Source organism: Varanus komodoensis, unplaced genomic scaffold, assembly GCF_004798865.1.
Source record: "Varanus komodoensis strain SLA01 unplaced genomic scaffold, ASM479886v1 scaffold11, whole genome shotgun sequence".
Lineage (NCBI taxonomy): Eukaryota > Metazoa > Chordata > Lepidosauria > Squamata > Varanidae > Varanus > Varanus komodoensis.
The window spans coordinates 29,027,175-29,051,393 of record NW_025335317.1 but is presented as its reverse complement, the minus strand read 5'-3'; the positions used below and the strand labels follow the sequence as shown (position 1 = coordinate 29,051,393).

The 24,219-nt window shown below is 38.3% G+C and overlaps 1 protein-coding gene across 1 annotated transcript in view; it reads right to left on the bottom strand.

Moving 5' to 3' along the window:
* The window catches only part of CFAP46 (cilia and flagella associated protein 46), a 150,475-nt gene extending 127,869 nt beyond the window's left edge, over positions 1 to 22,606 (bottom strand). Inside the window, exons 1-14 of the mRNA XM_044420088.1 lie at positions 22,558 to 22,606; positions 20,856 to 20,980; positions 20,635 to 20,766; positions 19,895 to 19,959; positions 17,326 to 17,490; positions 14,814 to 14,937; positions 12,830 to 12,924; positions 12,132 to 12,233; positions 10,407 to 10,506; positions 9,127 to 9,225; positions 8,591 to 8,781; positions 7,205 to 7,433; positions 5,446 to 5,566; positions 1,748 to 1,871 (exon numbers count right to left, since the gene is read on the bottom strand). Of these exons, the coding sequence (XP_044276023.1) occupies positions 1,748 to 1,871; positions 5,446 to 5,566; positions 7,205 to 7,433; positions 8,591 to 8,781; positions 9,127 to 9,225; positions 10,407 to 10,506; positions 12,132 to 12,233; positions 12,830 to 12,924; positions 14,814 to 14,937; positions 17,326 to 17,490; positions 19,895 to 19,959; positions 20,635 to 20,766; positions 20,856 to 20,980; positions 22,558 to 22,606 (1,721 nt within the window). The remainder of the gene's footprint in view (positions 1 to 1,747; positions 1,872 to 5,445; positions 5,567 to 7,204; positions 7,434 to 8,590; positions 8,782 to 9,126; positions 9,226 to 10,406; positions 10,507 to 12,131; positions 12,234 to 12,829; positions 12,925 to 14,813; positions 14,938 to 17,325; positions 17,491 to 19,894; positions 19,960 to 20,634; positions 20,767 to 20,855; positions 20,981 to 22,557) is intronic.
* Positions 22,607 to 24,219: the final 1,613 nt, after the last annotated feature.

The following is a 24,219-nucleotide window of genomic DNA, read 5'->3' as shown; positions in this document are numbered from 1 at the left end:
TCCATTTCTTCCCCATCTATTTGCCAGGAAGTGAGAGGACCAGATGCCATGATCTTAGTTTTCTTAATGTTGAGTTTCAAGCCAACTTTTGCACTCTCCTCCTTCACCTACATCAAGAGGCTCTTTAGTTCCTCTTCACTTTCTGCCATTAGAGTGGTATCATCTGCATATCTGAGGTTGTTGATATTTCTCCCAGCAATCTTAATTCCAACTGGGGATTCATCTAGCCCTGCCTTTCTCATGATGTGCTCTGCATATAAGTTAAATAGGCAGGGCGACAGTATAAAGCCTTGCCGAACTCCTTTCTCAATTTTGAACCAATCAGTGGTTCTGTGTCCAGTTCTCACTGTTGCTTCTTGACCCACATATAGGTTTCTCAAGAGACAAATAAGATGGTCTGGTGCTCCCATCTCTTTAAGAACTTGCCACAATTTGTTGTGATCCACACAATCAAAGGCATAGTCACTGAAGCAGAAGTAGATGTTTTTCTAAAACTCCCTAGCTTTCTCCATGATCCAACGTATGTTGGCAATTTGATCTCTAGTTCCTCTCCCTCTTCGAAACCCTGCCTGTACTTCTGGTAGTTCTCGGTCCACATACTGCTGGAGCCTCACTTGTAGCATTTTGAGCATAACTTTGCTAGCATGTGAAATGAGTGCAATGGTGCGGTAGTTTGAACATTCTTTGGCATTGCCCTTCTTTGCGATCGGAATATAAACTGACCTTTTCCAATCCTGTGGCCACTGTTGAGTTTTCCAAATTTGCTGGCATATTGAGTGTAGCACTTTTACTGCATTGTCTTTTAAGATTTTGAATAGCTCAGCTGGAATACTGTAACCTCCACTAGCTCTGTAGTTGCTCAGACTTCCTAAGACCCATTTGACTTCACATTCCAGGATGTCTGGCTCGAGGTCAGTGACCTCCCCATCATGGTTATCAGGGACATTAAGCTCTTTCTTGTATAGTTCTTCTGAGTAATCTTGCCACCTCTTCATAATCTCTTCTGCCTCTGTTAGGTCCCTACCATTTTGGTCCTTTATCATGCCCATATTTGCCTGAAATGTTCCCTTCATTTCTCCAATATTTTTGAAAAGATCTCTGGTCCTCCCTATTCTATTGTTTTCTTCTATTGTTTAACTCCAGCTTTCCTCCTAAAATATATTTTTCCTGGAAATCTTACCTGCACTTCAGTTAATCTTAGGTGAATCCTCCCTTTGGCACCATTGGATTCCCAGCTCCCTAAGCTTTATTGTCAGACTGAGGGAAAAGATGGGGGATGAGAAGAATCGCCGCATGAAGGGTGGGCAGGTTAACCTTTCTCTCCTCAGTTGCAACCCATTAAAGAAAACCTTCTATTTCTACCAATGGACACTGCTCCTACATTCAATTAAATGCAAGATTTAATGGTATCACCTATTCCTTTTGGTAGTATAGGATGTGGGTGAGATGTAATATGATCTCAAGTCTCAGACCTACATACAAGGAGTGAATGGGAAAGAATGGGCCGAAAGAGAGACCTACAGAAAATTAAGGAAGGATATTCAGGGTAAGGCAGACAATTACATGGGCCTTTCCATGACAAGGATGATATAAATGAACTTAGTCTGAAGTGTTAACCCTTGGCTCAAGGAATTAGTGTTTTTAGGACTTAGTTTTAAGACATTTCAAACAAACACCAATCTTTTCCTTTGAAATTATTTATCCCTTCAGAAACAGACTATAAATGCTTGCCTTTGATTATAATTACCTTTCTTTTTCATTTTCATGTCCTATTCTCTTCAAATGTCCATCTGCTTTCTCCACATTTCTGGTATGGTGCTCTGCTTTGGCACAGAGATAACTAATTTGACCCTTAGTTTTACTTGAGGCTACTAAATAGAAGGGAGAGCACTTTATACAATTTTGCTTTATATTCATGATAAAATACTACAAGGAGGACACTAGAATAACTAACTACTGAATGGACAACTAGAATAGAAGCATTATAAAAACTAACTGATTCAACAGCCCTAAATGGATGAAAGACAAATAGGTTCCTAGGACAGATGGAAAGCATGTAAGGTCTTCTAACATTATTTTTAAAACTGTTGTTTTTGGAAGAAATAAACCCAGAGGGGAAGGATTTTGTAACACATCTCAGGCTGTCTAAAGTATCATTAACAGAGATTTTCTATGGATGCTGTTATTGCAGTGTGTTGATCAGAGAATCCCTAGCTTTGAAGTGAATGGGAGACAGACAAAAAGGAGGAGGAAAAGTATTTACAAGCTAAAAATATTTGACAGAAAAAAGGAACTCATACTGTGAGACCCAAAATACAACAGTAGAATGAGCTGAGCCCTCTGGTGGAAAATGACTCTTGCTGTACTGATATGCCAATCAAGGATTTTTTCAGCAATATAATAACATGCTTTCCAAAACCACACTAGATAGGGCTTTTCTACAAATATGATGAGGCAAGGCACTGAATAACATTCAGTTATGGACCCTGACAGAACCATGACTGAATAAGCTTTAATTTGATCTTCCAGAAATGTACCTTTTTAAAAAAAATTCTGAATAAAAACCATAAAACATGAATATCAAATATTTGTAAAACATCAGATATTCACATATTTATGGAATAGTAATCAGTATCTACTAAAATCCTTCAGCACCCTCTTACACATGTTTAATCAGAAATAAGTCCACTAAGTCAATGGGGCTTAACTCCCAATTCCAGGTAGCCTTGGCAACCGCCCCCTGGGCCTGACGGTGCTGCTGCTCAATGCCAGGTCGGTTCACAACAAATCATCCCTTATCCACAACCTGATTGTGGATGAGGGGGCTGACCTGGCTTGCATAACAGAGACCTGAGCAGGACACGGGGGGGGCGGGATGTCTCCCTCTCTCAAATGTGCCCGTCTGGGTATCTGGTTCAGCACTGTTCACGCCTGGAGGGGAGGGAAGGGGGGTTGCTTTGGTTTACCGAGCCTCCATCTCCCTCATGGGGCTTCCAGTCCCCTCGAGGCCAGGTCTAGAGTGCCTCTGCTTGGTGTTGGGTGATCGAGACAGATTGGGGATTCTGTTGGTGTACCGTGCACCCTTCTGCCCAACAGACTCCCTGCCTGAGCTGACGGAGATCGTCTCGGACCTGGTGTTGAGGACTCCCAGGATGTTGGTCCTGGGGGACTTCAATCTCCATGCCAAGACTGTTCTGACCGGGGCAGCTCAGGACTTCATGGCCTCCACGGCGGCCATGGGGCTGTCTCAACATGTCGTTGGCCCGACCATGAACGTGGACACACTCTGAACCTGGTTTTCTCAACGGGGCAGGAAGAGGGTTATCTGAGGGTGAGGAATTTGTGTCTGACACCCCTGTCATGGTCAGATCACTTCCTCATAAGGTTTGAGCTCGAGAGCGGCCTTTCCCTCTGTAAGGGTGCGGACCCGATTGTGTTGGTCCACCCCCAGAGCCAAATGGATCCGGATGAATTCCTGAAGGCACTGGGAGAATTTCCGGTTGACAAGACTGGTGCTCCTGTCAATGCTCTGGTCGAACTATGGAATGGGGAAATGACCAGAGCTATCAAAATGATCACTCCTAAGCATCTTCTCTTGCCGGGCAGAGCCCACTCTTCCCCTTGGTATACACCTGAATTGCGGGTGATGAAGCGGGTTGGGAGACGTCTAGACCGTAGATGGAGGAAATCACGGGATGAATCTGACCGAACACACTTAAGAGCCCATTATCAGGCCTATGCTATGGAGGTGAGGGTGGCGAAAAAGAAATTCTTCTCCATTTCCATTGCCTCCTCACAATGCCGTCCGGTGGAGCTTTTTTGGGTGGTACAAGGGCTGGTTCATCCTGGCCCTAAGAAAGACCCTGTACTGCCCTTGAAGGCCCGCTGTGACGAACTTGCCAAGCATTTTAAGGAGAAAATCACTCAGATTCGTCACGAGCTGGACTCCACTAGTGACCCAGAGTCTTCTGGAGAGATACCAATGCCGCCGTCTGGTCCAAAATTGATGGATGAGTTTCAGTTGTTGCAGCCTGATGATGTGGACAAGGTGCTTGGACAAGTACGTCCCACCACCTGCCTATTGGACACTTGCCCTTCTTGGCTACTTAACAACACCAAGCATGGGATAGGGACCTGGATCCTGGAGGAGGTTGTCAACGCCTCTCTGAGGGATGGCCGGGTACCTGCCTCTTCAAAGGAGGCGGTAGTCCAACCAGTTCTAAAGAAGGCATCCCTGGATCCAGAGATGGCCACCAATTATAGACCGGTGGCCAACATCCCATTTTTGGGCAAGGAGTTGGAGCCCCACAGTGTGAAGAAGTAAAATAGTTCCTTCAGCAATGGTAGCAAAGGTAGTAGGGCATGAACCTAGCATTCAGAGACATACATGACAAGACATATATACTCTTGCCCACTTTAGGTTGTTTGGAGTTTCTTGGGCTATGAACCTCAAAGCACTTATGCTAAAAGGAGGTATAAACAGGACTGAAAAGAACACTAAGTGGTAATGCAGGGAAGAAGATACTGTATGGTTTGTTACTTAGGCTCTTTTGAGGAACGTCTAAATAAAATTCTCAAAATAAACATGTAACAAACAACAAAAAAGTATGTACTATTTTGGTTTTTGAAATCATGTGAAGAAATCATGCTGAATCTATTGCTCCTCCTGCAACAGATGAACCTCAGTAGTATTTCTGGGTAGCCAGATTTCTACCTAAGGGTGGCATGAATTGTGGCCAGTAGAGTATTGGTAAATATGGGTGCTTTTTTTTGCAGCTGACTGAAGATTTTGGTTAAGCCAAAAGGCAATCCAAAATAATTTCCATGAAACTGCCATTTTGAATTCTGCCAGTAATCTTGATGCATGTTAGGCAGCAGCGTGCAAAATTACCGCTTGTACTCATGCTGATTAAGTTATGCAATGTATTTCTATCTGTCAAAAAGACAGATAGAAAGGGAAAAAGTGGTAATGTAAGCCATGATTTATGGTACCCATGGTTTGTTGCTTTAGCCATGAATTGTTTTGTAAAGGAACAAATGAACTGTGGATTGTTTTTCTTCTTTCCATTTGCTTCTCTTGTGTCCATTTTGCTAGCTTTCAGAGTGGTTTCATTGTCAGGCTGCTATTGCTAGGCATATATAGAACCTTTTCAAGCCAGGGTTCAAACATCACAACAAGACATGATTTAAACAAGCTGGACTACAAAAGCCAATAATAAACCATGGGTTTTATTTATGGCTTCTAGCTTTCACATACAAACCATGGTTTGTTTGTGCAAATAGATTCAGAAGCATCACACCAACCACCAGTGTCACAGAATTATGCATAAACCTGGCTTATAGACTCTAAGTCCCAGGCATATAAATAATTGGAGTTAGCCACTGAAAACAGATAAGTTCTTTATCAAGCTTCTCAGTTTTATCATGGCAGATAATTTATATTACCTTTAGCTTCATTTTCACTATCAAGGACAATCTGAAATGCCTCAGGAGCTAGTGCCAGGCCAGCATTCACCAGCAAAGACCGTTTTTTTCTTACACTATCTTTTGATGTTCCTTTTTTAGCCTAGGCAAAAAAACAAAACAAAACAAAAAAGAATTTGATAATTCAAAAGTAGGATTTCCAGTGATATGTTACAATATTCAAAATGCCCCCACCAGCCATGCCATCCTCCAAGATACTGCATTCTCCCTTCTCAGTCAATTTTCTTTTCCAGCTGATACTAAATATCCCATAGCTATTCAGCTATAGAAAAAGCAATGCATACCTGCACAATCCTTAGAAAATGTTAAGACAATAATTTGAAGGAAATTTTCTAATTTCACATTTGTTAGGCTACTGCCTTAACCTATCACATCTAGAGCACACATAGAGACCATTAGCAGACAGTCTCTCTCTGTCATTCTCTCTCTCTCTCTGCAGGTACTTTTCCTTTCTCAATGTTTGGTATCGGTGATCCTAACACTGAAGTAAATAGCTCATTCCCTGCCTATCAGGGACACCATATGCATGTTTCATTCATTTGGAGACAAGTTTCTGTGAAAGATCTCTAATTCTTACAGTTTGTTTGAACAGGTTTCATAAGTATTTTTACCAGAGTAAAAGTATACTGTGATTGCTTTTACATGACTAAAACTGGTTCACTCATATAAACAAGTTTTTATACATATTCTTTCCAATATATGGGATTAAGTGGAGAAACCTCAGCCTATATTAAGCAATTCTTGTATTTAACTGGCACTGGCCAGCAAACTGTTCTGTTATTACAATAATATTTTTCCACAGCAGCATGTCAAAAAACAGCTGTATGGAAGATGTACTTTGACTCACACCAAGATCTTTCTATGTACATTCTACATCCTTCTTTGTTTACTAGGTGGGTTGCATGTGTAACCTTAAACCTGAAAAGGAGTGGAAAAGATCTACTGATCCAAATAGCCTGTGAGAGCTAGTTTTCCACAATTGCTCACATTTCATTTGTTGTCTCTTCCACTCCATATGAATTAAGCCAGTGATAGCTCTGGGAGAAAGAGGAAAATAATTTAAAAGGAAAGTCTTTGACACAGTAATCTTTGTCAGTGTGCACATGAAAATATTACAAACAACATCTGTGTTCTTTTTTCAATGGATGATTCTGAAAGGCAGTTTTAGGAATGATAAAAGAAGCCTAGGTTTTAATGCACAGTGTTTTTGGGTGAAACAATGGGTACTGTCAGTTCATTGTGGTACTCTGCACATTGTTTCCTTCATGACTGCAAGATCAAGTGGAAATGTAATCTCAAGACAAGCTGAAGGGTTAGAATTAAGTTGGCAAGTGCAAAGAAAAATAAAAGCATGTGCTTCTAATCTTACAATTTCTTTACCCTTCTGAAGATTTACCCATCTGGAGACACTTGCTTAAGAAAGTTCCTATGGGGACTTATAATTCTGGAACACAGCAGAGAAAAACAGAGGTCTACCTCCAGGTTAAAGACCCATTGGATAAGTTTATAAAACTGTCATTAAGGACTCACTTAATATATGCATTATATATACCCATTATTTCGATATATATTTTCAATAAGGTCCTTTGTGTTGAAGAAAAATGCACTAATGACCCAAATCATATCAGAATTGTATCAATTCAAAATATGATCAAGCTCTTCCTCCTTCTCCTCCTCCTTTCCCCTTCCTGATGTACTCTTAATAACATTTAGCAGTTACCTGTTCAATCATCAAACTTGCTTGATCTTCTAGACGTTCTAATGACTTGTATAACATTGTGCTTAAATTAAGTCGATGGAAAGCCATTTTAAGATATTCATGATATTGCCCACTGTTATCAAGGTAGATAGCTTTCTGCAAATGTTCCATGGCAGCCTCTATTCTGTCTGACTTTTCCTCAATACGGGCAAGTTCCATATGAACTTGACAACGGAATAAAGTCAACATGCTAGGAAACACAACCATAACAATTTTCAGTTAAAACCAGTATTAGCTTTGTCTTTCTGCAGTGCATGTATATTACAATTAAAATTACTTCTTAGCAGAATAATTCACTTTTCCACTTGTATTAAGTAATTTTGTAACTTAAGTCCATTATTCTGTGTCCTACACTCTGGGATGATCAAGAAGAGATTCTTGGGTTCTTGTTTTTTGTGACAGTCTTTCAAGTACTTGTAGAGTGCTACCATCACCTCTCAGTCTTCTCTTCTCTTCTCTTCTCTTCTCTTCTCTTCTCTTCTCTTCTCTTGGCTAAATATGCCCAGTTCTCTCAATCTCTCCTCATAGGGCTTTGTTTCCAGGCCTTAGATCAACCTTGATGCCCTTCCCTGAACCCTTTCCAGCTTGTCTACATCTTTCTTAAGCTGTGATGCCGAAAACTGAACACAGTACTCCACAGGAGGTCTGACTAGTACTATATGTGATTGGGAAGTGATTTTTCTATTAATGCAGCTCAAATAGCATTTTGCATTAACATCACACTATTGGCTCCTATTTAGCTTGTGATCTATTATAATTCCAAGATCCTTCTCATTTGCAGTATTGTTGAGCCAAGTATTCCCCACCTTCTAGTGGTGCATTTGGTTTATTTTTCCTAGGTGCAGGACTTGGAATTTTCCCTACGGAATTACATTCTGTTGTTTTTAACCCAGTGTTCTAACCTATCAAGATCACTTTGGATCTTCTTTCTTACAGGCTATTCCACCCAGTTTTGTGTTATCTGCAAATCTGGTAACTGTTCCCTGCACTTCCTCATACCGTAAAAATGTTAAACACCACTAGGCCCAGGAAAGAACCCTGTGATACCCCCTACGATACCATTCCCCAGTTAGAAAATCTGCCATTTTTAGGCACTCTTTGAGTCAAATTTTGCAGCCAATTGTGGATTCACCTAATAGTTTTTCTATCCAGCCCACTTTTAGAAATACTGAAAAAACTTCTGCCTAGGACTTTGAAGAGTTACTGACAATCAGAATAGACAGTATTAATCTTGCAGGACCCATGGTCTGATTATATATATATATATCCTTAGTTCATCACATGTTTGTATATAGCTTATTAGGTCTCTAAAACAATAAATTTGTGTTCCTAGCAAAACCAGTTTACCTGTCAATCTTCTCTAGGACTTCAGCAATACTCAGCAGTGGTTTCCGTACATGCTGCTGCAAATTGTGCTGTAGCAATGGTAAACAGATGTTCCAAAGGGTGGCACATACGGCCTGAATAATATTTGGATTTCGCACCCGAATTGCACGATTCAAAATAAGCTCAAGTTTTTGTATTACTTTTCGTTGAGCCTACAAGAATAAAATGAAGATACAACTAATTCTTCTGAATCTAGTCCATGAGCTATCAGATATTATGGATAGCATGCTAACTGAGTGGTTGAAAGATCCTGACCACATAATTCTGATTAGGAGGCATAACTACTGACTTACAGGACCTTCTTATAACCTTATATCCAACAGTAACTGATTCCTGAATCAGCAGATCATTCTCTTTAGTTGACGCTAACTAGAATAGCATTTGTTTTCTCTGCATGAAAATCAGTGGCTAACTTTCATTTTTCATTAAAAAAAACAAAGAGAGAAACAAAACCATAAATTTGCAGCACAGTGATGCTAAGTGAGGAGCACATGTACCTCAACAACACTTTTACCATAGGTTTCAATTTTAGGTCCAAGTTTCTGGACTTCACAGTCACATTCCAAGCAGTCTAATTCAATCTCTTTTCCTGGATCCTGTTAATACGAACACATTTTATTAAAGAATGGAAATATTCATGATGAATATCCACTGCTATCAAATATTTCATTACAACATTCTGCATTTTTACAGCATTATGTCATCATGCAATTTTCAGAGAGACAGCTGAGCCAGTTTGTTGTAGCAAAATCAACAAAGAGACTTATGACATCTTGAAGACTTACAAATGTATTATGGAATAACCTTCTGTGTATCATCCACTTCATTAGATACATGCTGCTATCCTTGGTTGACATATAAATATGCATTCAGAAAGGAAATGGGACAGAAAAGCCATAAAATGCCAGCTATATTTTTTGTATTTCAGCATTTCATAGCCATTTTGCCTTTTTCTATATCTGTGTATATATTCCAAATGAAGTGTGTGTTTAATTCCAAGCTTCCTGATGAACAAGACACTAGCCCTCAAAGTTTGCACCACAATAAATCTATTAATCTTTAAAATGCCACAAGCTTCTTTGTTACTAATACGCAGTAAAGCAAAAGTGGAAGCTTTGGTTAGATTATGCAAAATGGTTATTCCAATATATCAAGAGGATATTTTCAAATTACATTTTAACCTGGTGCATAAATACAGCCTTGGAAAACCTCTGATCTGTGTGGATGTTGTATGATAATAGCACACGAGACTGTCCATGCTGATGTGTAGCTTTTGTTCAATTACTACGTAACTTTTCATACTAACAGTGCAAAGGACATAGGTTAAAATTTATAAGGATAAATAGAGCTCTCCCTGACCCTGAAAATAGTAGGGAAAGACACGAAACTAGTTTTGTAGAAAGACAGTGAAATACCGATTGTCATGGCTTATGTGCAATTCTGTGCTCTTTGAAAATTAACCTAGATCTTTTTCTAGCCTGTTCACTAACTAAGGGAAGGAAATATTTGGCCACATAAGCTCTTACACAATTTTCTTCTTATTAAAATGTATTGTCATACCATTAATAGGAAACTATTACATTTTCAAGTATGTATTATCCTACTTATTAATTGCAATTTGTAGGGAGCAATTGCTCCCCTAATTTCTGGTATTAGCTAACATTGTGTAAGTATGACTGAAATTATACGTTTTCATTCAATATATCAGTTCACACTCATAAATAGGCAAAAATGATTTCATTAAAAGTAACTCAGCCAAGAATTTCCTATCACTCACACTAATCTTACAGTTCTTCAAGTCATTTATACATGAACACGCAATGGGTATACAATTTAATTTCAAAGAAAGTCGAGCCAATTCCAGCAGCAAAGAAATTCTGCAAAGTAGAAAAAAGAACAAATGAGTACAAAACTGATCTTGGTGATTAATTGTACATGCAGTGCACCTATAATATGATCTAATACTGATTTACTCAGGAGAAATTTCAATTACACAAATGAAACTTACATGAGAACAGGACTACAGCCTTAGTATCCAAGACTGTTACTTTGTTATTGCAAAAATAAAATGAAAGTACAACTGACAGTTACAGAAGTAAAATCTGGTCAACATTTTTTAAAAAATTGGAAAGATAGAACAATTGTAGCAGTGACTTATAGATTATTAGGACACATGTCTCAATTGTTTTTAAGGCTGCCACCTCTGAAGCCATTCCTTAACATTTTCCAGTTCAGCAGGGGAAAAAGCAGCCATAGCTTCTCCCATTTGCATCTCTGGCCCTTTTACCCACAAGTTTTCTTCATATGTTCAGTGGCACACCTGCTTGTCACAGTATGTATGTATGCATTTATTTATTTAAAATATTTATATAGAAACATAGAAACAGAGTGAGTCAGAAGGGGCCTCCTGGGCCATCTAGTCTGCCCCCCGGCTCTAGTTGGCTCCACTCATGACATGCCCACCATGTGCATGTCCAACTTATACCCTCACTGATGGGGCTTCAGCCACCTCCCGTGGAAGCCCATTCCATACCCTTGGGGTCCTAACTGTACTTCCTGGCATCCACTCTAAATCTTGGTTCCATGAGCTTTGCTCCACTGGAACACGTCCTGCCCCTCCACTGCAGGGAGTGCCATGCACCCACCCCTGCATGGCACCCCCTCACGTACATGTATGTCTCTAACAGGTCTCCTCTGAGTCTCCTCCTCTGAAGGCTGAAAAGACCCAGTTCCCTCAGTCTCCCCTCATATGGCTTACTGTGCAAACCAGCCACCATCCTAGTTGCCCATCGCTGCACTGATTCCAACCTGGCTGTATCCCTCTTGTAATGAGGGGCCCAGAATTGAACACGATACTCCAGCTGCAAGTGCACCAGAGTCATATAGAGTGGCAGTAATAAATCTCTCGATCTAGAAGCTACACTTCTGGCTATGCATCCAAGGGTGGCGTTCGCCCTCTTGTCTGCCATGTCACACTCATGTTTAGCCTGTAGTCAACCAGCACCCCAAGATCCTTTTCACAAGTGCTGCTCTCCAGCCACTTGTCTCCTAACCTGTACTTATGACATCCATTCCTATGCCCAAAGTGCAAGACCATCCTGTTGTCCCCAGCCCACTTCCATAGTCCATCCAGATCCTTTTGAATCTGGAATACCTGCTCCTCAGTTGTGACTATCGCCCACATTTTAGTATCATCATTTTAGTATCATTTAGTATCATCTGCGAATTTGATCAGCAGACTGGTCACCCCCTCTTCTAGGCCATTGATGAAAAGATTGAACAGGATCGGTCCCAGGACCAAGCCCTGGGGGATCCCGCTCATCACCCTCCACCATCCCAATGATTCCCCCTCTGCTTTTGCTCCATCAGCCATGCATGAATCCATCAGACAGTGGATCAGTCTATCGCAAAACTCCTCAATTTCTCAACCAGGATATCATGCGGCACTTTGTCAACTATTTTTAAAAGATATTCTGGAGAGTTGCAAAAGTATGAAATTTACCTTTCAATACGCTTTATTTTCCTTCTGGATTCTTTTAAAAGTTCATATATATTACTCAAATCTGTGCAAGCATCTTGTGGAATTTCATTCTTGTCTAAATGCCTGTAATCATTTTACAAGTGGATTATTATTACAATTTTTAAACATTTAAAAATCTATGCTACAGCCAACATTTTCCCTTCTGTCCTAAATAGGATTTCTGAGTGTATTGTATTCAAAATAAAATTACCTAAAATAAATCAAATGATCTTTTCGTTTGTTTTCATCTAAGACATGCAAACTTGGCAATGGAAAAAAAGTACATTCAAAGGAAGAAGAAAAGACTTAGCAAAAACATGCCACATTCACTTCAGGATACAAAAATAAAGAATAATGTTTTCTGAGCACATTAATTCTGTTCTAGATGGCAATAAGTTTCACATTAATTATATTGGCATAAGACAAGATACCCAAAGTTAATAGCAAATACCACAGACCAATACAAAATAACTACTCAGGACACTGCTGCTTGGTGTGCACGTAATCCCAGAAGGACCAAGAATCATGCTGATCCTAAACAGCAGTTATGCTTTTTTCTCTCTGCACTGAATCATATTAGTGTCAGTTTTTCTCCCACTGAAAGATGTTTGGATCCCAACCAACTTCTAGACATATAGTTTAAACAACAGAAATCTTCATTTGCAATAACCAATACTTACAACTTGATTGTTTGGATTTTATAAATAATGTTCAGGTTGGGAGAGCTTTTAAGTTCATCTTCTATTTGTGAAGCTTCCACTAGTTTGTGATGTATCTATAAACAATTACAATAACTACATCAGTATTTAAGTACAGAGACATATCATCAGCTTTTCAAAAACTGAGCAGGATTCAAATTCTTCTTAAACCTTTTCTGCAGCTTCAGGTTCACAAAGGATGCCATTGTTTGACATCCTTGTGGCAGAATCGGTGGACTATGTGCAGTTGGAATTCTAATTTTAAAAGGCAGATCCAAACATTAAGTATAGTCACTTATATAGTGGTACAAAGGCATACATGTAAAATTTCTTTCCAGTTGTGCTTCCCAAGTGTAAAATGGTTCCCGACACTAAAGTGGCCTGTGAGTATGATCTCAGTTCTGTATTTCAACAATGGCAAACAATCATTGAACAATTGAAGCTAATATGAACTCATAAAATGTTAAACTCTAGAGTATTTCTCTTCCATTTTATTTTCAGCTTCCCCTTCCCATAAACAGTAGGAATACCAGAACATTAAAAAAAGGCTGACAGCTCATCTGGGAGATACAGCACAATAGCCATTTTAAAATAGCCATTTAAAAAGGCTGCTTTTCTCAAAGGCAACTTTGAGAAGCATATAATACATGAGCTGGTTTGCTTTCTTTTTACAGCTTTATTAATATTACAACTACGGGAACTCACATTTCAGTTTTAATTTCATGAAATATAATGGAAGCCATATTCCCCATTTCTTTAAGAATAGTCATGCAGAAGGAAACAAACAGAACAGAGAGGCAAGGAAGGAGGGGGACAACTATCCTTATTAAAATCCACCAAACAAATTAGGCATTATATCTGTTATTTCAACAATACTTCCACTGATCAGTGCAATCCTGATCAGACTTAGCACCTTTTCTCCCCAGGACTTGTACTAAAGCAGCATTAAGTCAGTATTACTAGCTTTATTGCCTGTGTGTAATAAGCAAAAGGAATACAAGACATGACGCATGGAATATAATATAACTCTAAAATGCGTATTTCCTTTGGCTTTAAAATTCTACAACGCTTTCTAGACAATGAAGTACTCTCAAGCTGCTTTATAGTATGTTTAAAAGCTAGGAGGGCTCAGATCACTTTCTGGTTAACAGACAACTATAAGCAAGGCAGAAGAAAATCTTACAACTCTTATTTTGATTACCAATGTAAGAGTGCAATCCTATGCACGTTTAGATAGAATAATATCATACAAGGCCCAGCATATTTCTTCAGATCTGGTAAATTATGCTGACAGTTGCCTTCCTGAGGGCTATAGAGGCCCACATAGCAAGGTAAACATTTTTCTAAAAACCCCTAAGGAAAAATGGGAGCCTGTGTGGTGCAATGGTTAAGATTGAGGGACTGGGGCTCAGGATATCTGGTCTCAGTTCAACCTACCTCATAGGTTTGCTGTTGTGAGACTAAGATTGAAAGTAGGAGGGAAATTATATAAGCTGCTTTGAGTTCTTTGAAAGGAAAAACGTGGGATAGGAAGGAAGGAAGGAAGGAAGGAAGGACGGAAGGAATTGTCATTCTGGGATAAAAGGTCATTTGGTCCAAGTCTGGCCAGGTATATGAATATCAGTTTAATTAACTCATTTACAAGTTAGATTTTTTTGCCTTCCAAATAAGACACGTTTGGACTTCAGTAAGATAGAACACAAAAGCCTACTGAAATCACCTTGGTATATGCCTGATTTTATTTCTCACCTTATTGAAGTATTGCAATCTATCCTTCATCTTACTTCAGGCACAGGACAATTTTATTATGAGACGTCAACTACCTATATTTGTTTGCAATGGCTTTAAGTGAGATAGATGCTTTAAACCATGAGGTTATACTGTGCTGAGTTAAACAACCCAATTCCTGGTCAGTTTTTTAAAACTAGAATCTTGACAACTGTAAATTAGGTTTTCAAAAAGTTACCATTAATGAAAATAGTTGTTTATATTTCCCTGGAACATTTTCTTTAATGAATGCTGCTGCAGTGGATGAAAACTCTATGGCTTCTTCAATTTTGGATGCATCCAAGAAACAGTCCATTAGCTCTCTGTAAAGCAAGCAAGATAATGCTTGTAGTAAGAACTACTGTGCAAGGTGTTTATTTAATTTTTATACTGCCAATAGTCAAGGCTCTTTGGCTGGTTAACAAAAGTTAAGAAAAAATTAAAATGCACACACACAAGCACATACAAGATAAATAGCAATAGCAATTGAATCTGTATATTTATAAATGACAGTTCTTTCTAAAAATATTCATTTCATCTGAAAGCTATACAAAACTGTAATTTTATTAAGGTACCCTTATTTCAAAATATTTGCATTCAAATTGTATATATGAGATATAGATAAATAAGAATACTACTACCACTCTAGCTTCTATTTCTGGCTCCTTTTCAAACTGTCATTTAATTAAATGCATCTTAGTCCACTGGTTTTCAACCTTTCCACAGCTCAGGACCAGTGAAAACAGGAAAACCACGCTGGGGACTGCTGAGGCAAAAACAAAAAGCACCATACACATAATACAGTATTCTGTGTATTAGTTTTTGAACACAATACCAAAAAATAAAAATAAAATCTCCAAAACAACCAGAAACTGAGAACAAAAAATGCTGACAAAAGAACAAAATACCAAAATCGGCACAGCATGGCTCCCAGCTAGCTGCAGCTGAACTGTCTCTCCCCTCTCTGGCCCTACCGATGGCACCAGCACACCCCCTGCAAACGCAATGCCAACCAAGGAAGAGGTGGTGGAACAGAGCCAGTCCCTGTGCTGGTCTGTGGTGAGCAGGATGCAGCCCCCCCTCCATGGACCAGCAGGAAATCTCCCACAGACTGGCACTGGTCCATGAACCAGTGGTTGAAAACCACTGTCTTAGTCAATAATCACATGAGTTTTAACTGATTACAGAAAGCATAATCTTAGAAGAAACACATAGTAAAATGAATAACCCTAACCCTAACCCAATCCCTTACAATTAGCAGTTTTATAAGAATTTATACTAAAAATAATGATTTTATTAAAATATGTGTTACCCAACTAAGGAGAGACACATTTTTTTGATTGATGAAAAACTGTAACTCTATAAAAAGTATTTCTCCCTTTTGTAAGATTACTTTTACTTTCTCCCTACTCCTTTTTTCAAAACTCCCAAAGTGCCCACAAGCCTACAAGACTGAGGGCACCTCAGAAAGGATTTTGGACAAATTTTCAACAGCTCCGTAATTTATACATATTTACTTTCAGTTTTCCCTTAATGAACTGAAAGTCAGAGCAAAAGAAAAAAAAACACCACCTCCTACCAATCCCTTTAACACCAATCTGCTTTTACACTAATATTAATAGGCTGCATTGTTACCCTATATTGTTAGGTATCCTAACTTCCACAACATCTAATTTTTTTTACCACTTTCTGAAAAAGTTTGTGAGTGGGTATCCAAGTGAACCATATTACTGTATATAGCTTGTTTTTGGAGGATTGAGTGGTATCTATTTGAAATGGTACAGCTCTCAAAAATGTGGTGGAGAGAGAAATGACATACCAGATTGGTACTCAATCTTTCTTTGATGGATTTGTACTGAAGTGATCAATTGGGTGGCTAACATCATTCAGAAAAAAAGGAAGAAAGAAGCAATCTTGATGTACTCCTATTGTCACTTAAAGTTCCTCAATATTTCACCTTTCTTTCTGATTCTATGCCTTGGAGCTATTTCAGCACAATTTATATCAATAATCAACTTGTAATGCATTGACTGAATCACTGTCCATGAATGCTGACAGTAGGGCTGAGAATTGAAAGAATGCAAATACAATTTCATCTAGAAAATTTGAGCCAACCAGTGGAAGTTTTGGGCCAGTTTTACTTCTTTTCTCCATTTCTCCAAAAAGAAATGTTTTTAGCCTATGAGCAGTTATCAGTGATATAAAAAAGTAAATTTTGTATCATTATCCTTGTCAACACCATCTCCTTGAGTTGCTTCATTTGAAATAGTAATCTGATTGGCAATAGAAAGACAAACATGTCTCAATCTTTTAGTTTAATAAAAACCGACAAGGACAAAGTGTTCACTGTACAGTTGGCATCTCTGCAAGGGCAGAGCAGGTATGCATAAAGTGTAGGAATGCTATGATTCAACATATGGATCAAAAGAAAAGCAACAGACAGAAATCAATTTGTAGTTTGAAAACAGGTAATGAGTTACAACCATCAGCATTATAATAGACAGTTGGGACTGCCTAACAAAAGTAGTAAAAGTAATGGCATACATAAATGAGTGTGGGAAGAGAGGGGAAGTAATACTATCATTTACACAGAGATACTTCCATCAATATTTTTACTGATTGAAGTGTAAAGAATACACAGAAGTGCCAAGGCACCACAGTGAACAAATGACAAATGACAATTGTTTTCTGTAAACAGCAAGTTATCTTACAGCATGAGTTCTGCAGTCCAGTCTTTGTCTTCCTTAGATCGATGTTTCAATGCAGGCACAATTTGAGAGAGACTTGGAATAAGAAAGTGGCGGAATCCAGGCTTTAAAAATGGCCTTACAAACTTCCAGTAAATAACTGAAGCATTGTATATCAAAAAATAGTATCTGGAATAAAAAGAATACACATTCAGATATCATTGCTTTTAACAAGAGGAGGCAAGAAACAGACTCAGGGCTTTTCTATCAAAACCTTTTCCCTCAATTTCACAGCACCCAAGGTTTCGGAGCCACATGTAGTATAACTGAAAGGAAAAACTGGACCTGACCATGAAACAGAGCAGAGGAGGACAACATGTAATCCACAAGGGAACATGCAGTCTGTACCATGTTGGGCTCGACCCACCTGGCACAAGATTAGTATAACAGGAGGCTATCAGTTGTGTATTGGGGTCAGCACAATAGAGGACAATAGGAGGCTTGTCAGACGCCCCAGGCATATACAGAGTGTTCTTCTTAAAAGGATAGACTAGCTGCAAACCGCTCCGCTTTTGTATCAAAATATGGACTGACTGCAAAACCGTCTCGCTCCTGTATCATGCCAGCTCGTTTGCTTAGGCTGTCAAAAACAATTCTCCCTTTGTTTGTAACAAGGTATAAATACTCCGTTGTCCCTCTACAGGGGACCGCACCCCATCCCATCCGTGTGGGAGAGTGTTGGTCCCTATACAGGTAATAAAAAACTTCTCTTAAAAAATACCAACTGGTCTCTGATCTCATCTGTAAAACCGTGGGACACAACATACCGCTCTCAATCCTCACCACTGACTGAACTGTTTAAATTTACAGCACCAAAAACTGATCATTTTAGGCTTCTGCTCCTGCGAATTGGTAGCAAGTTGGGGAGGTGGCTTGCCACCACCAAACTCCTTGCCCTTGCCCTAGTGGTGGTACGAAAGTAGCCCCTGGAAGTTTCTGGGGAGTACAAATGGCCCCCAGTTCCTTACCCTAATGTTGCCTACCACTGACATAGAATCAGACCTACACTTATGTTTGTGACTCCCACAGTATACCGATACTTGCTCCCTGGTTTATTAGGCTAGAGACAAAACTACATCAAGGCATAGCAAACACCTTTCACATTTTAGAGTTGATCTGCCAAAGAGATTAGGCACCAGTTTTCACACAATTGTCATATTCCAGATCTATATATTTGTAAAAGGCAGATAACAACAAGTAAAAATTAATACATAGTAAACAAAAGATTCTGTTGCAATGGTAGTAGTGACATATGAGGACTCTGGAAATGCAAATAATAATAATAATAATAATAATAATAATAATAATAATAATAATAATGGAAAATTTCCATTCTCCTAACAGAATGTTGCTATTTCTTGGGGAGGTATGGCTGTATTTTCACACAGCTCTGAAATTCTGCCACATTTGGATGACAGAAATCCTGGATTTTCCTACACATTTATATTCTACAGCAGGGGTTCTCAAACTTTTAAAACAGGGGGCCACTTCACTGTCCCTCAGACTGTTGTGGGGCCGGACTATAGTTTGGAAAAAATGAATGAATTCCTATGCACACTGCACATTAAAAATTAATTAACAATTAATTAAAATTAAAATTAATTAAAATTAAAATTAAAAATTAATTAAAATTTTAAAAATGTTGGCTCTGTTCCCACTGAACCTGGGGACAGCTGCTCGACAGAAGTGGCGGCTCCCCCATTGAAGACCACGGCTCCTGCGTGTCCACCACAAGCCGCTTAACTGAGCCTGGGGGCAGCCTTCTATGGGCAAGCCACTGCCACCGTCAAGCAGCTGCCCCCAGGCTTGGCGAGGTGGCCCTGGCTTGGACTGTAGCCCAGGAACATGACTCACATAATTAACAATAGTTTTAAAAAGTTAATCTAAGAAAGTAAGTTTTTTCTTACCTTCAATCCTTTTTTAGCATCTTCATCTCTCTCCTCTCCCAACTCTCTTCTGTTTCCCACTCCATATTCCCACTCTGTATATGCATGCAATGGGGGGAGGGGGGGACCGGTGCACATGTAGTAATCGCGTGTGCGCCAGCGCTTTGCTCAGTTTCAGGGAACGCCTGTGCCGGCTCAGCACTTTTGGACTCGCTCGGAGATTGTTTTCTCCAAGCGAGTCCAAAACATCAGAGGCAGGCCAGATAAATGAGCATGGTGTGGCGGATCTGGCCCACAGGCCGTAGTTTGAGGACCCATGTCCTACAGGATATATGTAAATAAAAACAAACCTGAGAAAATATGTTCTGGTATGAAAAACTGAAAAACGGATCCTGTTTATCAAATACATGATGTACTTTTATTTTGCTGCAATGCACTTATTCTGTATACAAAAAGCAGCTATTCTAATATTCATTTTGGGTTGAACATATGAAAATCTAATAAAGTGGCTGTGCATTTCTCTGTCACAATATAACTTTTATTTATCTTGTCAACCAAAATAGTCATTTCAGAAATATTGTGGAATGGAATCACATAGATGAGTCTCAAAAGAGTGGCCAAAATGGAGCAAATTATAAATGTCTTACCTTGTATCATCTAATGCAAAGTCTACTACTTTCAGCAAATTTATGATGAATTTTTCAAACTGTTCCTAAGGAATAATAATATTTTACTTGGGAATGAAGGAAATATTCTCTCTCTCTATTTCTCTCTCTAGTTATAGATCACGGTGGCCAAACTGAGGCTCAGGAGCCACATGCACTTCTTTGAGGTTATTTTGCAGCTCTCCACTTGCAGTTGCGAGTGCCCATAGGTGCCTGCTGGCTGCTTGCCACCACTGACCACCTGCTTGTGGCTCTCAAATGTATGACATTTATTGCATGTGGCTCTCTTGTTGAGCAAGTCTGGTCACCCAGATATAGATTTATTTCTCTCCCTTTTAGTAGTTGCACATACCACACCATATTATTACTGAATTAGTAAATTCACAACATTTATATATTTTAAAAAGGCATACACAAGGGCTTAGTTTGAAAGTTTATACATAGTTATATACACTTATAATACATGCATATATATTACAGTTTGAGTGACTTAATTTCATTTGTATATTAATACCTATTTTAATAAATAATAGCTATCACTTAAGTAGCAGGGGACACAGTTGATTCCAGAGCAGAGAAATCTTTCCTTCCACTAACATTCTTACGTTAACTCATCTTAGAATAACGTACATTATGTAATTTGCAATTTTGCCTTTGTCATTAATTCATTACAAAAAAAATAGTTTTGATAACAGTTGTCAGAAGTCATGGTAGATACTTACCAAATTATCAGTAGATACAGGGGTATATAATTGACTCTGGCACAAGTACGCTCTGCCCAAAAATTGGTTCACAGGTGGCTTTCCTTTAAAAAACATCTGTAGACAGTGACTACTCATTTCCGGGAAACCCATCTAAAATTAATCATATTTCAGTTTTTAATTATGATCTACAAAAAACAAAAGATCTTTGTAACCACTCATAGAACTTGACATGTGGTTACCTGATGTGCTTGTTCTGCACACAAGACATACAAATCAGAAGAGAAACTCTCAGAGGGATCAAGGGCTGATTTTCCCTCATCAGCTGTTTTGATCAACTCGTAACTATTCTTCAAAGCTTCAACATCTTTAAGAAAAAACATTCAAATTAGATGGAATGTAATACTATGCATTTAATTATATTGATACATTAAAATATTTTGTGTAATAGTTTTGTTTTTTCAACTGTAACTAAGGCAAGCATTACCGATCCTGTCAAGTTCATGCTGAGCAGGTTGCCAGATTTTTACACCAAAAACATTGTGTAACAGTCCTATACTGATTTGATGAGTATACTAAAAAACAAAAAATATGCATATATTTTCAAATATATGCATTTTTGTGCAATTTTAGAAAAGCAGCATTTCCCCCAGCATAGGATAAAATGATGGTGTACATCTCTTTGCAACTGTGCAAATATTTCTGTACATTTAAAATACATGCAGCTATGTGCATTTTTAAATTGATAGAACCTGAGAACACATTTTTGAGATATCAAAAGAGTCCTGTTAGGGTGACTTTTGTGATATCTATATTTGAGAGCTCCAGTAGCTCCCTGGCAGTACTCCCTGCAGTCATACCTCCTTTTTAAGAATCCATCCAATTGCATCTTTAAACAATTGTAGTCATTATTTTTAGTTGTACAGACATGGCTTGTCAGGTTAGCACAAGAGGGTTAGGTACTGGCCAGGAGGTGCCTACTGGCTGAAGCACAGTAATTCTCTACTTTACGAGGAGCTGGCAGATATGACAGGTCAGGTCTTGAAAAGTTCTGGTGAGAAAGTTTGCAGAAAGGGGCTCTGTCTACCCTTTCCATAATGTGATCTAGTTTCTTTAGGACAGACTGGTGTCCCTAGTGGTCCTTCAATGTTCTCCCCACAATCTCCTATTGCTACTATAGGGGGAATCTGCAAAGTGATTGTAGGTGATTCCCATCAAAAGGAAGAAGGGTTCTGTTTGACAGGTGCCAAAGGCAAATCAAATGCATCTACCTTACAGGGAACTCCTGAAAGTTTTGCTGCTCCCTTAAGTGCTAGCAACCCAGGGTTAATTATATGAATATTCAACTTTTTTCCCCAGTGAACTCAAAGTGGCTTACATAATGTTCCTTCTCCTGTAGCAAATTAATGACAAAACTGAGAAGGAAGTTTGTATTTGCTTTCCTTTAAACAATATATCAGTAAAAACATTAAAACTACAGGACCATATGGAAAACACACTTACTAAAACATAATTTGATATTTCTATGGAATAAAGGTGAGTTCACCTTAGTTTAGCATGCCCAAAATTGGTAGCAGCACATTATCTGGATACTCTGAAGTACGTACGTTCTCTATTAGAGATGAAATGGTATATAGTACGGACTCAGCCAATTTTTACAGAAAGGAGCTTGGAAAGGATATACATAGCTATATATTGAAGGCTACTTATATAGAAAGAATTTTATTATATATGCCTTTTATTTTATGGCTCATACTGTTTTTCTATGCAGAGTAATGCACTAAATAGTAAAACCACTGAATACACAGGACCTTACTTCTAAGTAAACATCTTTGAATTACAGAGAGGAAAGAATCCAGATTATTTTCATGTCTGGGGGGAAACTCAATAGCCAATACCATAGATACAGAGAAAGATATCTAGTAATAATTTCTAATAATTTACCATGGTGCCTTTCAGCATCTGACAACTGCTGCCTGATCAGTATCTCCATGCTTTCTTAGCTGTAGAGCTTTGTTCAGAATCTGTCTGCAGGAAATAAAAGTTGAATTAAAGTGCATTTATTTTTATTTTAAAAAAACAAAGGTAATTTTACAGTTGCTGAAACTAATCAAGCCTATCTTTTACAGCTTGATTGTTTTTAAATTTTATAATTATTCCGCATTAAGCCATCACTCTTTCACACAGTGTGCAAGATAATTGTATTGCATATAGTACAGAGCAAATAACCTATAATACTGACTGTAACACTTATATGAGTATGAGGGCAAGATGAACTGAACACCGTTAGAATTGGTTCTGAGAAATTTTGTATAATAATTCAATTTCTTAATGAATTTACTCAAGAGCAAGCCCACTGACAGATAAAAAACCCAGGTCTGGTCAGAAAGCTTGCAAAAATAAAATGTAATGCTGTTTGAGAGTTTCTGTATAGGAAGAATTGCTTCTGAAAATATTTATAAAGAATAAAGAATTTAATTAAAGATCTGAAAGATGATGGAGAACTCAAGTCTAAAAATATTATTACTGAAATAAAAGAGAATAATAAGAATCTTTTTTCAAGTCTGGAGAAACAAATATTGGCTCTGGACAAGTGACTCCAAAAAAAAGAGAAAATGATGACGTCTAATAAACTACAATTGGATCATCAGGCAACAAGAATATCTAAATTGGATAAAGATGTTATCTCATTGAAGGACTCATACCATAAATTGAATATTTGAATTAATTAATTCAAACTTGCCAGGACAATCACCACCAGAGGGGGAAAAAACTTTAAAATGATATTATTGAATGGATTAAACAAATGATCCCAGATGTAAAATGTAACAAGAGGATTTTGAAAGGAATAAAAGTCGGCTAAAAAGTAAGAACCTAGGATGTTCTCAAGAGATGCTTTGATCAGATTTTCAAAATATTACAAGAAAAAAAGATTCATGAAAATAATGAGAAAAAAAATCAGACCAATTGAAATTTAAAGGAGTCCCTGTTCAGGTCCACCAAGATCTTTGCTTTCCAGACTGTGCAATTTAGATGGTCATTGATGCTAATTAAGGCGGTTCCATTGAAAAATAACATCAAATATAGCTGGGGATACCCAGTGTTTCTGAAAGTCTTGTATAAGAGGAAGATTTCTATACTAAATTCACCAGACCAGAGTGAAAGCCTATTAAGCAAATGGGGAGTTATAAGATTAAGGAAGTCAAGAAACTTTGTAAGCCGTCCTGAGGCTTGGGCAAAGGATGGATTAGAAATGTTTTAAATAAATAAACAAAAGGCCTTGGCAGCAGTATAGATTTGAGAATCAGTGTTTGATGGAGCAGGCCAAAACAATGGTGACCAACAAGCAGAAGAACGAGGAGGAGATGGCGGAATCTCCACAATTCAAAGCATTAACTTGATGGATGAAGAACAAGTGGAGAAGATGAAGAAACAAGAAAATGAAGGTAAGTAAAAAAAAATTCTAGACTGGTATGGGGAAAGTAAATTTAAGTTCAGTGTTATGAAAATTCTTAGAAGAGAATGACAACTGTTACAAGACTTAGAAGATGCACATCTATAATGTCCCTGATAACTACAATTGTGTGGTCGGTGACCTAGAGTCAG